This window comes from Trichosurus vulpecula, chromosome 4 (genome assembly GCF_011100635.1).
Source record: "Trichosurus vulpecula isolate mTriVul1 chromosome 4, mTriVul1.pri, whole genome shotgun sequence".
NCBI classification, from domain to species: Eukaryota; Metazoa; Chordata; class Mammalia; order Diprotodontia; family Phalangeridae; genus Trichosurus; species Trichosurus vulpecula.
Window position 1 is genome coordinate 441213728 of NC_050576.1, and position 16244 is coordinate 441229971.

The 16244-nt window shown below is 50.7% G+C and overlaps 1 protein-coding gene across 1 annotated transcript; it reads right to left on the reverse strand.

Annotated features, from left to right (window-relative positions):
* Positions 1–1256: 1256 nt before the first annotated feature.
* SPATA22 (spermatogenesis associated 22) lies at positions 1257–15836 on the reverse strand. Its single transcript, XM_036757944.1, has 8 exons — positions 15659–15836; positions 13989–14096; positions 9172–9232; positions 8961–9056; positions 5556–5826; positions 4754–4883; positions 2721–2818; positions 1257–1612 (listed from the first exon to the last, which is right to left on the reverse strand). The coding sequence occupies exons 1-8, from the start codon at positions 15699–15701 to the stop codon at positions 1421–1423; spliced, it is 999 nt and encodes a 332-aa protein (XP_036613839.1). The 5' UTR covers positions 15702–15836; the 3' UTR covers positions 1257–1420.
* Between the last annotated feature and the right edge of the window lie 408 nt (positions 15837–16244).

The following is a 16244-nucleotide window of genomic DNA, read 5'->3' on the forward strand; positions in this document are numbered from 1 at the left end:
TGGTTTTCTCAGGAAAGGGAAATGGACCATAATCTACCAGTCAGCCAGCTTGACTTTGATCCCAAGAAAATTTCTGGAATAGACGATAGTGGTGGTGGTGGTGATGATGATGAGTCACCCCCACCATTTATTAAGCACCTGCCATGTTCTGTGCTGCAGATACAAGAGGAGGCAAAAGCCAGTCCCTGCTCTCTGGGAGCTCAGTCTAATGGGGAAACAACACACAAACACGTAGGTCCAAACAAGCTACAGATGTCGCCATCAACAAGGAGAAAGCCCTAGAAATAAGAAGGGCTGGGAAGTGCTTTCTAGAGGGGTTGGGGTTTTAGCTGGAGCTTGCAGGAAGCCAGGGAAGATGCCCAGCGTCAGAGGGGATGAAACGTCCTGTGGCAGATGATGATTGCCCCTCAGGGGAGCCCCAGAGAATCCCAATCCTTCCTGGGCTGCCAGATGCTGGACTAAGGCTGTCACACTGACCTGAGATCCTACCCCATGCCAGTCCACCTCTGCCCTCTGTTTTAGATAGGATCTTAATGAGTGGGAGGTCTGTGCCACTGGGTGATGAGCAGACCCTCACGCTCCAACCTTTGCCTCTTGTGACTTCTGGTGATGGCAGGTGTGCTGTGGCACTGCCCAGTGGGTGCCCACATTTAAAATGTGTATGTGGGCCAACGCCAAACAAAGGATGAAATGGAAATAGATGCATGCCAAAGGTGTTTGCCACAACTGGGACGGAGGATGTCCTGATCCCAGTTCAAACAGGATTCCCTATCCAAGGTTCTTAGGTTCTTAACTTGGCATCCATAAACCGTGTACATAAATGTGTGCATACATATATATGGTGTGTGTATGTATGTATACACACATGTATGTACACACACACATATATACACACACATGTAGGATGGATGGGAAGGCACAGAGGCTGAGACAAGTCCCATGGACAGCCTCTTCTCAGCACCATCATGGGACTCGAGAGACAGAGGGCAAGATGGTAGAAGCAGTCCAGGGTTCCTGATCCCAGGGCCAAGGCTCCTGGTCATTCTCCAAGCAGGGCCGCCCTCCTTGGGCATCCAGGCCCAGGCCCTTCTCTTGAACCATCACAGCTCCAACAGGAGCCGTAGGACTCAACAACGGCCTCGGGGCCATCGGGCCAACTCTTAACAGAGGATGAATGGGAGGATGCGGATGAGAATCGCTGAGGCGTGGACACGTGACTGACCGTGCCACTGACCACACCAAGGACATCATGGAAATGCTGAAGCTAAACTCACTTTATTTACAAAAGACACAACTGGAAACAGGCCAATCTGGTCCAAACCTCCCTACGTAATAAATAACAGAAAAACTCAAAACTCCAACCTCCAAACAACTTTGAAGTGCTTAATAAAGGTATTCAGGAATCTAAAGGCCTGCTTGCTCACATCTCATTCACGGTGTTGGTGTAATAGGCCATCCTGGCATCTGCGCTCCTGACAAACTCCCGGAATGTTCTTTGCTCAGAATCGGATGCAGGCCTGACAGACACACACCAGAGGAGGCCCCTCTTTGGGTCATACCTGCCCACACACCGATGCACTCGGCCTCTTATCAGCCTCGGAAGCTCGCGGTCCTGGCGATAAAACAGTAAAACAAATTAAGTCTGGTCTTCCCAACAAATCCTAGGCCAGTCATCTCACAAGGTCACTGGTTTAGAGCTGGAAGTAATCTCAGAGGCCATCCCATTCAACCCCCTCATTTCACAGATGGGGAAGCCGAGGCCCAGAGAGGTTAAGGGACTCAAGTAGGGTCACGCAGTGAGGGAAGGCACATTTCAGCTCATCTTCCTGATTCCAAGCCCAGCTCTCTCTCTGCACTACACCAACACTGCACATGATGGGGAGCACTGGCCTAAATAATTAAGAACTGTAGCTCATCCACATCTCTGGGTCAGCCTTGGGACAGCAAGGAAGCACAGCTGCCATGACCCCCAGCCCCTCTGCCGTCTGCCCTATTCAGACCACATCTGGAAGGCTGGGGCCCTTTACGGTACCCCCTTCTAGGAAGGAAATGGACAATCACTGGAATCACGATGGGCCAGGTGGAAAAAACCAGGAGGGGCCCTGATAGCTGAAGGAAGGAGGAGATGGCAGGAGGCCCTGGGGGAGGCACTGGTGTGGAGGCCAAGGTGCCCAGCTGGGCACTGCCTGTGGGACTTTAGGCACACTACTTAACCCTGCAGGGCCTACTTTCTCCTCTGGCTCTCAATCCATAATCCCACAGCCCCGACAATAAACAGAAGCTTGCTCTAAGGACAGCGTGCAGCCCTCCAAATTGGAATACCCCTGCCCTCCCCAGAGACCACTGTTGGAGGTCTCTGAGACATTCCTGGCTGTCCCTCTCACAGGACAGATCTCAGCCCCTGGGTTCTTCCCAGCCACAGCCCCAGGCTGTCCCTCCAGCAGGACAGATCTCAGCCGGTGTCCTCCTGAGCTGCAGCATTTTCTCTCAAGCCTAAATGCTGCTTTAACAATGTAATCTAAGGACTGGACTTGTGTGCATAAAATGTATTTTTTAGACAGGTTCCTTCCAACTATAAGATTATGTGATTTCATTAATAAAAATCTACAAGGAAAACTTATGACTTTTTTTCATCTTTGGACTTATTTGGATTGCCAGAGGAAAGTTTTCCACTCCACTTTTTTGTTGGCCCCTTAAATAAATGTTGAACAAATACTCACAATTTCATAAAACACACAAGGCACGGTATTCTTTCCATCTCTCAGAAGAAAGGTCTTGGCCCCATATGCACCTGATGTAACAGCTGAGTCGAGAACAGCTGCTCCCAGGGAGGAAATGAACACTGTGATTTGACACATGTTAACTGCCAAGGAAGGACCCACCTAAGCTACAGGGGCCTTAGGCTTTGTCCATACTGGGGCTGGAGAAGAGGGCACAGATGAGGGCTGGGGGTGGGACACTCAGGGTTAGACAGCCATCTCTGAAAATTGAAGGCCCCCACAAAGCCTGCTTAATGATGCCTTTTAAAGGACTCCAGATGCTTGGCCTATTTCCCTGCCTCAGTGTGTCAGCCGAGAAGACGCCCAGGAACCAGTCATGGGAGCCAGGCCAACAAATATTCGGGAATCTGCCAGTGATCTGCAAGAGGCTGAGGGCGGGGGCAGAGGCTAGCCTAGCTCCCTCAGGCTTTCCTGGTGAGCCTCTGAGCCAGGGGAGGGCTTTTCTGGAGCATTTCTCGCCTATAAAAGCCTTGGGGAGAGAGAGCTCATCCCCTAATCCTGAGTGAAGGAGCTCAGGCTGCCATTCCATCCCCTGTAGAGGGTTCACTTTGTGCATTCAGGTTTCACCAAAGTGCCGGCCTGCAGAATTGGCTGCCACTGGACTGGGGGCTGACCACTCCCTGTGGGTGGCTCTGGAAAGGAGTCAACTCCTAGGGGAAGATGGCGCTTGGAATTACATAGGCTAGTAGGGCTGCTGGATGTCCACACTGGGCTTCAGGGAATGACCAGCAGTTCCATAATTTGCACATGGCTCTAAGTGCCAAACTCTCCACGTTCCCACTTTTCCAAGGGCTATTGGACCTTGCCAAATCTCCCTACTGCCTTGGAAAGTGCTTTAGAACCAAAGGGCACCATCTAAGAGTTGTGGTGATTAGACTCTACCTGGGCTGGTCCCCACCTCAAGCCCTCCAATGAGGCCACACCAGGACCCGCAGGTGACTGCCAGGAGCACATGGCAAGGTCTGACACAGCTGGTGATGGGAGCCTGGGGTGGTCAGCCCGCATCTACCTGGCTAGGTCTGGAGAGCCCCAGCTCAGCCTAGCTCCAGGGGAAAAACACTGAGGCCCCAGAAGCACCTGAAAACCACCCAACAAATCACAGACAGAACCTCAGATCCTCCAAGGACAGCTAGGCCCCCTTCAGTGTGACTAATGAGCCATCTTCTCAAGCGACAGTCAGGTTGCACACTGCCACTGGCTGGAACCAATAACCCCACTTCACAGATTTAGGGCTCAATGAGTTCTTTTGCCCTGAGGGTAGCTCCCAAGGGATCCTCTATCCCACAAGGACAAAGGAGGTCATTACATCAATTAGGGAGTTCTCTTTTTGATTATGACTCTAATTCACATCAGCAGATTAAACATTCAACATTCTCTTCAGAGGATACAAGCTCCTTGAGAACAGGGATTGTTGGGCTTTTTTGGCTTTTGTATCCTTGGAGTCTAGCCCAGGATCTGGCACATAGTGAGTGTTTAATAAATTCATCCTCCCTTCCTCCCTCCCTTCCCTCTTCCTCCCTCCTTCCTTCCCTCCCTTCCCACCCCCATTCCTTCCTTTCTTCTTTCCTTCCCTTTCTTCCTTTCCTCTTCTTCTTTCTATCTCTCCATCTCTTTCTTCTCTCCTCCCCCTATTCCTTCCTCCTTCCTCCCTGCCTTCTCCCCGTTCCTCCCTCCTTCCCTCCCTTCCTCCTTTTCTTCTTTCCTTCTTCACCTTTTCCTTTCTTCCTTTCCTCTTCCTCTTCTATCCCTCCCTCCCTCTTTCCCTCTTCCTCTTTTTCTTCTTTCCTTCTTCCCTTCCCCTTTCCCTTTCTTCCTTTCCTCTTCTACCCCTCCATCTCCTCCTTCCCTCCTCCCCCTCTATTCCATCCTCCTTCCTCCCTGTCTTCTCCTCTGTTCTTCCCTCCTTTCCTTCCCTCTGACCCAGATTGCCTTTTCCTTGCCCTGTCCCACCTCCATTTCCTCCACATACCCACCTAACACTTCAAAGAGCAGCGGGCAGTGTGGTAGGCACTCCCTCCAGTGCTTCATACTTTCGATGACTGCAGGGAGAATTCTAAGAGAAGCGTCGTCTTCCTTCAGCATAAGTTGGCACCCTGACACTTCCTAATGTAAGGGAAAAGGGGAATTTCTCCCATTTGTAAAAGAAGGGGGTGGGAGCAGAAGCTCTCCCCATGCCCAGAGATTCCTCCAGTCCCTGCTGCCTGCTGGGGGTCAGGCCCAGCAACCGCTTTCCCTGCCAGACCCTGGGCCAAGAATGGTACTGGCTTGGTAGGTCACCTAGTCAGCAGATCAGGGAGAACCTAGAGAAGTGGATCTCACAAGGCAGAGAGTGAATGACTAGCAATTTGGGGAATTATGGGAAGCAACCAATCACAAGCCAGGGACAGTCTTGTTCAAAAGCACCCACATTCTTGCCAGCTACAAAGGGGTCCCAGTGACCTGGAATACCATGGTCCTGATGTGCGTGTGAGCCCATGGGCTCGGGCATCTGAGTTTAGCAAATAAGGCACGGCCACAGGAGCTGGTACCAAGGGCATGGACCTTTTCTGTCATTATTACTTGCTATTTGTTTCTAACAAATGAAATAGTTCTTGGAGCACTCTGCAAAACTTAAAACACAACGAAGATGTTGCTTGTCATGGTTACCGTGGAGCCAACTCCGTTTTCAGCCAGTCAGTCAGGAAGTCGGGCACTAAGAACTCGGTACATGCTTGCTCTGGGTCGGGAGAGGGCCGAGGGGTTGGGGCTGCAGAGAAGGCAAAACCTAGAATTTACCTTTATGACTTTTTCCTCTGGACCGTTACCAAAGGTTCTTCTCTTAAGTTGACTTGGTTGAGAACTGCATTTCGCCATGTGCAATGAGCTGCTGCTATTCCCCAGCCCTTGGGAACCTGCCACCTGAGCACAGTCCGACTGTCTCCATTTCTGATTCGTTTCCAAAGTCACCAGACCAGCACTGGGCCCACTGTTGGCCACCGAACACGAGCTTTTCCTCTGAGGTGTAAACTCATTTCTGTCCCAAGTCTTTGTGTTCTCTTTTCTATGGCTGGAACATCATGAGACAATTTTGAAACTGGTTTTTAAAAAGCTCTTTCTGATTTTCAAAAACTTCAACAAAAGATCTCAGTCTAAACTACCACTCCCTCCAAGCCTCTAGGAACTGAAGGCTGGCTCCTGGGTATGAATCATTAGGACAAAGAAGCAGTGGCTTTGAGAGCCACACAGCGCTAGCAAGGCCCAGTCACGCCCCCCTTTGAGACTGGCTCTGGGGCACTGGACATCGCTGGGCATCACATAGAACAAAAGCCCTCACTCGGTAACTTCCTGTTTCCAGGATCTCGAGCCCCATACGGAGCCCAGAGCCAATCCTTCTGTAGCCATTACACGGTTGGGTTCTTATGTGGGCTGAAATACAAGCAAACATTGGAAACCCAGGGCACTTTAGCAAAACTAATAGCACAGGATTTTCCCCCATTGGTCACTGAGCAACGAATGGGGTAAAACTATAATAACTTAGGACGTGGCTAACCCAGCACAAGAAAACAACCCTTGAGCTTCACAGGCTGCACTTTATTTTCCTCATGCAGATGTGCCCCAGACCCATGAACGCCTGATTATTTGTACAGAGGCTCCAAAGCGCTCCAGTAGAAGAGGGAGTGGGCCGGACACTCAAGGGCTCCTGCTGTGACTGTCTATAAGATGATGTGACCTCGGGGCGTCAGAAATCTGGGGAGTGCTGGACGGGGTAGTGACCAAAGGGCCTGGGATGAATTGCTGCATCCCTGGGTGGCAAACCTTTTGGAGGGAAGGAGACTGCATTAAAATACAGTCACACCATCAGGAACATACAAGGACTGAAGAGTAGGCCACGTAATTGCAAGCACATGATGTCGTTACTTTGCATACTGCACAATTCACTTAACCTGATTACACATTTTTCATCACTTGTGGTATATCTTCAAGAAAATGGTCCGAATCCTAAAAGCAGACAATATTTGAAACACCACAAAAAATAACAAAATTGTTGCCAATGATTAAAAAATGCTTAATTTGTTTAATCAAACTGATGATTAATCTAAGTGTCTGGCAAAGGGCACTGGCCTCCTCGCAGCTCCTTCCCAGGGGACCTCCTCCTTAAGCTGTCCACTGCTTCTTCAGCCCCCTCTGTTAAGGAGGTGATGACATCAGAAACAAATACTTACAATCAGGAAGCTCCCCAGGCACTTGGAGCCTCAAGGAAAGGGAAGAGCTTTGTGTAAGACCAGACTTTCCTCAGCTTTCAACCTACTTGTCTGTTGATGGTGGGGCAGGTAATCGAGTCTAGGAATGTACCTGGACTCATAGCCAGCCTGCCACTGCTTCAGGGAGGCTCCGCCAGCGAGGTCCTGCCCCTGGCTTCACCATCATCATGGAGCGGGCAGGCCCCCATCTGGCAGGTCTCCCTGGCTGCGGCTTACAACGTGCCCAGGTGGCCACCATCATCCTTCCACCAACCAACCCCAGGGGTTTCTATTGGCTCTAAGACCAAATACAGACTCTTCAGTTTTGTTTTGCTTGGGGGGTTTTTGCTTTTACAGTCACACAGGACCCAGGCCCAACCTCCCTTCCCAGCCTCACTGGGCATTGCTCCTCCTCTAGTATTCTTTGTCCAGCTAAACTGGCCTTCTCTTGGCTCCTCACGCACTATATTCCACGTCCCATCTCGTCTCTGGGATGGCTAGCCCCCTGTGCAGTGAATGTGGGTCCCTCCTTCTAACGGCCTCATAAGGAGACCAACCACCCACCGCCACCCCCAGGGCCTTCCCTCCCAATTTCTATCTCCTCTGTACAAACTCATATTAAATAACTTTATAGCAGCACTGTCTGTATTTTTACATGTACGTATTGTCTCCCTCAATAAGGAGGTTGTTTCATCCTCTGTACCTGCATCCCTGCTGCAAATCTCAGGGCCTACCTGGCTCACCTAGGGGCTTCATAAATACTTGCTGATGGCCTTAAAAGACCTTCATTTGATCCTCCACCCCTCCCCCAAGCTGTCGTTCTATGGCTTTTCTCCTTTCTGCAGCCAAACTCCTAGAAAAGAGAGGGGGCCTCTAAGGTGGGGCCACAGCCTGACTCGGAAAACCCATTACTGCTGGTTAGAGGCCGTGCACCTCATCACCCACTCACTAGTTGTTGAGAAACCCAACAAGTAGCCCCTTGTCGGTCGTGCTCCTCTGGACTCTGCTGGCCACCTGCCCCACACCACAGGCCACCCTGGCTTCTCAGGCTTGCCTGGCCCACCATCCTTGGGTCTGTCTTGGGCCCTCCTCATCTCTCAGGCCCCTCTCCTTGGCTGTTCTCTTTGTTCCTTTGGGTTCCATCGTTATTGGATCCTACACAGGTAGAGACTCCCAGATCTAACCTTCTTGAGTTCCAGGATACTCCAGGGCCCACTCACTCTAAACCAGGACTCTCCTCCCTCTCCTAAGTGACTTTTCCCTGCTGCTTCCTCTGCTTCCCAACTTCCTGATTCCTGCAGAGCACCACTGTCCTTCTGGTCTTCCGTTCGCAGCCATAGTGACGGCTCTTATCCCACTCACCACCCCCCCAAAGCCACATCCTCCCTGCTTCCCTGGCCTGCTCCCCTGGCCACTACCCCAGGCCAGGCCCTCCTCCCCTTTCACCTGGAGGATTGTAATGGGCTCCTGGTCCTCTAGCAGTTTCCTAATTTCTAGCTTTGGTCACATTATTCCCTTCCTTAGAGCTCTTCAGTGGGTCCTGACCTCCAGGAGGCCACCCCCTCCACACACACACTCTCTCTCTCTCTGTCCTTGGGCCACCCTGAAGCACTCTCTCTCAGCTGCCTGCCTGCCACTTCATGACTTCCCTTCACTGGTACTCACTGTTATCAATCTCACTACTAGCAATTCCCTGAACATCTCTGGGCACGGCCCCTGGCTGGCTCGCCTTCCTCACCTCCACCTCCTACATGAAGCCTTCCCTGGTTTTCCCAGGGGCCGGAGCACCTTGCACAGTGCCTGGCACACAGCAGAGACTTAATAAAATTGGGGATGAACAATTCTATTAATAATATACTTTATGTCACACAGCACTTCCCTCCAAATAAGCGTATGATCACTCTCATTTTTCAGACGAAGAGATGAAGGTTCAGCCAAGGAGACTTCGAACTGTACTCACCTCCAGCTACTCCAGTTATGACTTCCTGCCACACCAAGTTGATCTCGGTTAAACCCACTCTCTTGCTTTAGATGAGGGACTGTAGGTGACTGTTGCCTTTCAAAGAAACATTTCTAAATGTTGATATTAAGTAGTAATGGTCTTACTACACCTTTAGAAATGTAAGATACATGTATATGAAAGTCATCAATAAACAACAAAAGTCAGTTACCCAGAATTCGTCATTTTCTTTAAGGGCGGCACCTCAGGCTTCATCACTTCCCAGCTGAAATCTAGAGACCAGGGAGACAAATGGGTACATGTTCAAAAGAGGCAAGATGCATCCAAGGCAGATTTGATTTCTCCCAGTCCCACTCAGCCTATGAACTAATATGTCTTACTGTCCACTCCCATTAACCTCCAAACCACTGCCTTGGGAAGCCCAGGAGGAAACCATTTTGCTTTCACTTTCCTTGCTTCTATTGGAAAGAAAAGCATGATGTTTACTCTTCAGTGAAACGAGGGTTTAGAAATGGAATGGCATCCCCTGAAGTCCAGCCCTTCATTTTGTAGAGGAGACTGACAGGTGGGTGTTATAAGGGCCCGCTCATGATTTCTCAGGCAATAGACCCTACACAAGGGGGGATGTGTGAATGGACAGGGCTTAACAGGACTCCTGTGGTTGATAATTAAGAATAACAATCCGAGCTAATGATTTATTAGTTAAACAGGCCTAATAAACAGGTCAATGGCCTCCCCTGTCAGCCCAAAGACCCTGAATACAGAGTGAGGCAGATTTTTATGTATTAAAAACAATTAATCAAATAAAACCAGTTAATTAAAAGAAAACAATTAACCAGGATACAAAATTAGGTAATCTGATTTCTAACTGGAGGAAACATTAGGGGCTTTCTAAGTTGGGAGGGGGAGGGTAAACAGATACAATTCCCTAAAACCAGAAAAAGAGGTATCCCAGTCCCTACAAGTAGACCAATTCAATCAAAGAAAGCAGGAAGCAATAATTGGTGATCAGTGTGGGGCCAGTTTTCAGATACACATAGGCTGCTTGAGATGTGTAACTGAGAAAATTTCTTACATCAATTTTCAGATCTGACCTGGTTTCTGGTCAGCACAACCCAGGTCCTTGGTTAAAGGTCTCTAAGCAGAAGGTAGAGGGGGTCCAGCTTCCCAGCTTCATAGGGCTAGGTTCAAACAAAGCAATAAAATTTTCTCCCAATTCCCAATATTGAATAAAGTTTCCTGACAAGACATTGGACTAGACCCATAATTGAATAGAAAGGGCCCAGAGCTAGCTCCAGAATTGAGTCCCAAGATGGAGTCAGTGGGGTTCATCAGAACTCAATTCCTCCTTCCCTTCTGCTTCCTAGGACAAGGAAGGGCAGAACAGAGTGAAGGTTTAGCCCTCTTTCTGACAATCCTGGATGAGCAACACCAATCAAGTAAGGTTTAAAACAGGGGTTATGCTGGCCCAAGGAGTCTGCTCCTGTCACAATGGACATCCAGCATGGAGTCCAAATAGGAGAGAGTCTGCCTACAGATGGGAAGTCCTCCAGGTGCTCTGGGTTCCAGGAGCTATTGTACTGAGTCAAGGCTGGAATGCTGCAGAACCTTGGCAGTAAGATTGCTGACACCTAACAATCTCCACTGAATGAAAATGTCTGTTGGGTGGACCAGGCCTACAGATAGACAAGAAGCCCGGTGAGCCCACCTCTAGGTGCCTATCTCCTAACCAGAAAGAATGGACAGACCAGGAGCTGGGAGCAGGAACAATTTTGGGAACTGCACAGCTTTGTCAATGGCTCCAAGATTCTCTGTGAAACAGACCCATCTTCCTAATGGCAATATTCCTCCAGTGACACTCTTTGGCTATGTAGTAGTGACAGACCACTACACTCCCCAGAGAAACAGAATGGTGGGTCAGAGAAGCACAGAAAGCCATCTGGTGTTTATCAACAAGCATCAGTATCAGCAGCAGCAGAAGTAGCACTGTGTCGGGCTGGGCATGTGACAAGGCATCGATAACGGATGGCCCTTGGCTCTCCTGGCACCGATGTGATTTCTAAAGAAGTCCTCTCACTTGAACCCTGGGTGGGCCCTCTGGAGAAAATGTTCAAATGGACAATTGCTGAGGGCAACAAAGCATGGATGGGTGGCCAGCATCACGGTCTGATCTGTGGGCTCCCTACAAGCACTCCCTCTCCACAATCCAGAACTTGGAAACTCCTCTGACCCTGCTTTCCTCTTTCCATCTTTCCCTGGGTCTCGCACTCCCAAACCTGTGCTTCGTGGTCAGTTCAGTGCCTGGGCGTTCTACTCTTCTCTGCTTACCTGGTTCATCCTCCCTGCTCTGGCCCAAGTCCATTCTCCAGCTTGACAGACACACAGCCTCCATCCTGGAATCTCTTGTTTCTATCATCCAATATACCATCTTTTTTTTAGTCTATCAACAAGCATTTTAAAAAATACTTTATTTTTCCTCCAATTACATGTAAAAACGATTTTGACATTTGTTGTGGGTTTTTTTTCAAGTTTCAAGTTCCAAATTCTATCCCTCCCCTGTCCCTTCCCTCAGAGGGTAAGCAATTTGACATAGGTTATACATGAGCGATCATGTAAAATATTTCCACATTAGTCATTTTGTGCAAAAAGACTTGAACAGAAAAAAAAGAAAGAAAAGAAGGTGGAAAATAGTATGCTTCAGTCTGTACCCAGTACCAGCTCTTTCTCTGGAGACAGACAGCATGTTTCATCCTAAGTCTTTTGGGATCATCTTGGACCACTGCATTGCTGAAAATAGTCAGGTCATTCACAATATCCTCGGTCCTTGTACAGTGTCGCTACTGTCGTGTCTAATGGCTGCCTGGTTCTGCTCACTTCACTTTGTATCAGTTCAGGTTAGTCTTTCCAGGCTTTTCTGAAATCCACCTGCTTTTCATTTCTTACAGCACAATAATACTCCATTACAATCATACACTGTAACTTGTCCAGCCATTTCCTAATTGATGGTGTCACCACTACTGAGTTCATTCTCAGAAAGACAAACAGAATTAGGCAGCAAGCGCATGTTTATGTCTCTCAAGGCTGACAGATGGGCATCCCCTCAATTTCCAATTCTTTGCCTCCACAAAAAAAAGCTACTATGAATATTTTTGTACATGTGAGTCCTTTTCCTTTTTTCTTGATCTCTTTGGGATACAGACCTAGCAACAGTGTTGCCGGATCCGAGGGATATAGGTCACGTATGTGCTATCTTGTAAAACACGTTTCCATGAAAAAACTAAAGGGAAAACAGGCTGCTTTGATCTGCATTCATACTCTCTGGATGTGGATAACATTTTCTAGTATGCGTCTTTTGTAATTGTCTTGAATCACTGCATTGCTGAGAAGAGCTCAGTCATTCACAATTGATCATCACACGATATTATTACTGTGTGTAACGTTCCCCTGGTTCTGCTCACTTCGCTCTGCATCAGTTCATGTAAGCGTTGCTGTTTTTTTCTGAAATCTGCCTCCTTGGCATTTCTCTCTCCTTCACTTCTTAACACTGTACAATTTGGCTTCCAATGTTACCACTCAGCTGGAACTGCTCTCCCCAAGGCCATGGACAATCTCTAGACTAGGTCTTTTCTTGGTCCTCACCCTCCCAGGCCTCTCTGAAAGCATCTGAGAAAAGCCTGGAACCTTCTTTTCTCACCCCAACCCCATCAAGTCAATTGCCCAGTCTTGTCAATTATACCTCCCCAACCTAACTCTGTCCTTAACCCTAACCCACCCCTTTTCTACCCTCATGGGACCGTCCTGGTTCATCATCAAGATGGCAACAGCAGCAAAGGAAGTAGGCCTAACTTGATATCAGGTTTCCATATCACTTTTTCTATCCTACTGGGTTTAACATTGCTATCTCCCTTTGATTCAAAGTCTCCAACACACCAACAGGTAACAGTGACTCTGGACTTGAATCTTGTCTCTATTGATGACTGCGGGTCACCTCAGCATGTCGGCTACCTTTTCTAGGCCTCAGTTTCCTCATTTGTAAGAGGTTAGAGTCTCTCTAAAGTCATGTGTCATGCCCACATCAGAGAAAGTATTGTGTCCTAGGAGCAAAGCAGAATTGAAACAGCTCAAAGGAAATGCAGGATGAGCAAAGTTAGAATATCCACCCCAAATGCTTGCATGGACTATTTGTGCCTGACTTGTGGTAGAACATTCCAATCCTATGGGTCTCATCAGCCACAGTTGGATACACTGAAACTTGACTCTAGCATAGTGATGTCATGTTGGTCCTCTTTGAGAACCAAGGACAACAACCATGCAACCAATACCAACGAATCAAGAAGGACCCTAAGCATCCTCAAGTCATTGAGTCTAGCTTCCCTCCAAAGGAGAAATCCCCACTGCCCTCACCAATTGTCACTTAGGCCCTCCCAGAATACTTACAAAGCAGGTGGTTTCACTGCTGGTCAGCTATAATGGACGAATTCTTCCTTAATTCAAGAACAACATTCATGCTGTGAAATTCTGAGAACTCAAACTGTGCAATACTTGGAATGGTGACTAAGTAATACGCTGTGCATATTCATGAGTATGCAAATGAAAACAAAAGAAAACTATTCTGAAGACATGGAGATGGGAGGCACCATAAGCCCTGGACTGAGCAGTGCTAACACAGACCTAAAAAAGAGACATCTACTTGTACTGCTCATTCTACTGATAACATTTAAAAACCAACAGCTTTCAAACTGGCAGAGTAGATTCTAGCAGGAATAAGAACGTGATCTTCACAGAGTGAAGTCATTATCTAATTAGAACAAACAGCTTTGAGGCTGCCCCTGGAAATAAGGCCGCTCAAACTCCTGGTCTGGAATGTCAAGAAACAGGGCAGTAACCTCAGTGTCTAAGGACTGGAAAGAACAAAAAAGGAGGGAAAGAAAGACAAGACGAATCACAACAAAGCTGCAGTCCCAGCTGAGAGCAGAGCTTCTTCTGGTCCTTGCTTCCTCACCTTCAGGACTCATCTGCTTTCCTTACCTGTTGGCAGAGGAGGAAAATCCTGGGTCTCAGCTGAGGCGCCTGGGCTCGATGTGAAGGGCTGCCGGACCCTTTTTTTCTGATTGAACAGAGGGACGGGCAAACAGCCTACGGGGAAGAGAACATCAGCAATCAGCCAGTCACATCTCCTTATGGACATCCGGTGTCTGTGTATCTAGCTCCGGCTTCTACCTTGTTTCATCCCAAACAGCACCACTCACTCTCTTTTTCTCTGGAAAGCTCTTCATTGCCCCCATCTTCCTTTTATCTGAATTTTGTTTTTGTTTTAGAAGAATTGCTGCCCATCTCCTGACTCCTCCAACCCTACTATGTTTCACCTTCTCAGTGCACGATTTAGTACCTACTATGAGCCAGGCACCTGTTTTCAAAGCCCTTCTAGGCTAAAGGGGGAGACAACATGCAAAGCTATAGACAGGATAAATTGGAAATAATCCTCAGAGGCAAGGCACTCTTGTAGAAGGTGAGATTTTAGCTTTGACGTGAAGGCAGCCAGTAGAGGTAGGAGGCAGAAATGGGTGGGTGGGGGGGGGGATGACAGTCAGAGAAAGTGCCTGGAGAGAAGGCCAGTGCCAGCGGATTTTGGTTACATGGGACTAAGCTATAGGAAGACTAAAAAGTTGGGGGGGGAGGGTCTAGGTTATGAAGGCCTCTGACTCTAAACAGAGGCTTTAGATTTGATCCTGGAGGTGACAGGAGACATTGAAGTTCCTGGGGGGGTGGGGGGGAAGGGAGGCTGTGTGTGTGACATGGTAGAGGTGACCTGACCAGACTGGAGTAAGGAGAGCCCCGGGAGACCCCCGTCCCTGCCCCCGCAGCTACTGCGGTGGTTCGGCTGACAGGTGTGGAGGGTCTGCACCTGGCGGGGAGGGTCACCAGCCCGGAGGGCCCGGACAGGGACCGCGAGGCCAAGAGGGAGGGCGGGGTGCCCACGGTGGGCAGGGGACCGCGGCTGCACATGCCTGGACCCTCCAGCGGCAGGTGCGCAGCCTGAGACGGTGAGGAAGCCCCCTGAACGCACTGAGAGGCCTCGGCTGCACCGAGACAATCTCAGGGCTCCGGGGGCGTGGGGCGTCCTGCGAGGCTGACGTCATCCCGGACGGCGGGCGGGGGTGGGGCGGGGAGAGGACACCGCGGGGCTGGGAGCTGACATCCCTGGGCTCCCGCGCTAAGCTCCCCCAGCCCGAGGGAGGAGCGAAGTCCGCTTGGCCGGGTCCTGGAAGGGGCGGAGCCCAGAGGCGACCCGGGGCACACGCGCAGATCACCCACCCAGAGGCACCCCCCCCCCCGGGGCGCACGCGCAGATTACCCACCCAGAGACACCCCCCCCCCCGGGCGCACGCGCAGATCACCCACCCAGAGGCGGGGGGGCCCCCCCCGGGGCGCACGCGCAGATCACCCACCCAGAGGCGCCCCCCCCCTCCCCCGGGGCGCACGCGCAGGTCACCCACCCAGAGGCACCCCCCCCCCCCCCGGGGCGCACGCGCAGAGAACCCCCCACCCCTCTCCCCCCCCCCCCCCCGGCCGGTCGCCCGGGGCGCACGCGCAGAGGACGGCCTCTGGCTGGAGCCGGCCCAGAGGCGGGACTTCTAGGCCTCCGGCCCCTAGGGGCGAGGAGGGGCGGGGCGGGGCGAGGCGCACGTGCGCCATACCTGCAGTCAGGCGGGTCAGGCCGCCCGGCACGCTCTTCTTCATGGCGGCAGCCGCGCTCTCTCCACCCTCGGCTCCACTCTCGGCCCGTACGGGACACGCGCTCTGCCTGACTGACCGACCGACGGACTGACAGGCGGGACTGCCTGGGAGGGTCAAGCACCCTCGCCACTGCGCCTGCGCAACGGCTGCGCGCGCCCCGCCCTCCGTCGTTTCTCCCGACCAGCCCCGCCCCTCTCCGGCCTCTCCCAAGCCAAGCCCCACCTGTCACTCAAGAGGTCCCGCCCCACCTGTCACTCAAGAGGGCCCGCCTCACCCCCGCTCTGCTCCCTCCCAAGGCCAAGCAAAAGCCCTCCCAGAAGATAGCGCCTGCTCCCAAGAAGCCTCCAGTCGAAAGAGGGAGATAATCAATTAAGCGCCGGTAACTAAAGGCAGCAGAGGGCTCCAACACCTCGGACCCCAGGGAAGGGCTCCTGGAAGGGGCCTTATGAGGGGGGCCTGCCAGGCACTCGTCACAGCCTGGGCAAAGGCCTAGAGGCCGGAGATGGAATGTAAGTTTGCCCTCCAGGGTCAGTGCAGGAAGGGCAA

What these genes read in the sequence shown, in the direction of transcription:
- SPATA22 (XM_036757944.1), bottom strand. Translation starts at nt 15,701, where the DNA reads ATGAAGAAGAGCGTGCCGGGCGGCCTGACCCGCCTGACTGCAG. An exon ending in CCTGACCCGCCTGACTGCAG is followed by an intron (nt 14,097 to 15,658) that starts GTATGGCGCACG and finishes TCTTCCCCGTAG; the next exon opens with GCTGTTTGCCCGTCCCTCTG. An exon ending in CAGAGGAAAAAGTCATAAAG is followed by an intron (nt 4,884 to 5,555) that starts GTAAATTCTAGG and finishes CCCTTACATTAG; the next exon opens with GAAGTGTCAGGGTGCCAACT.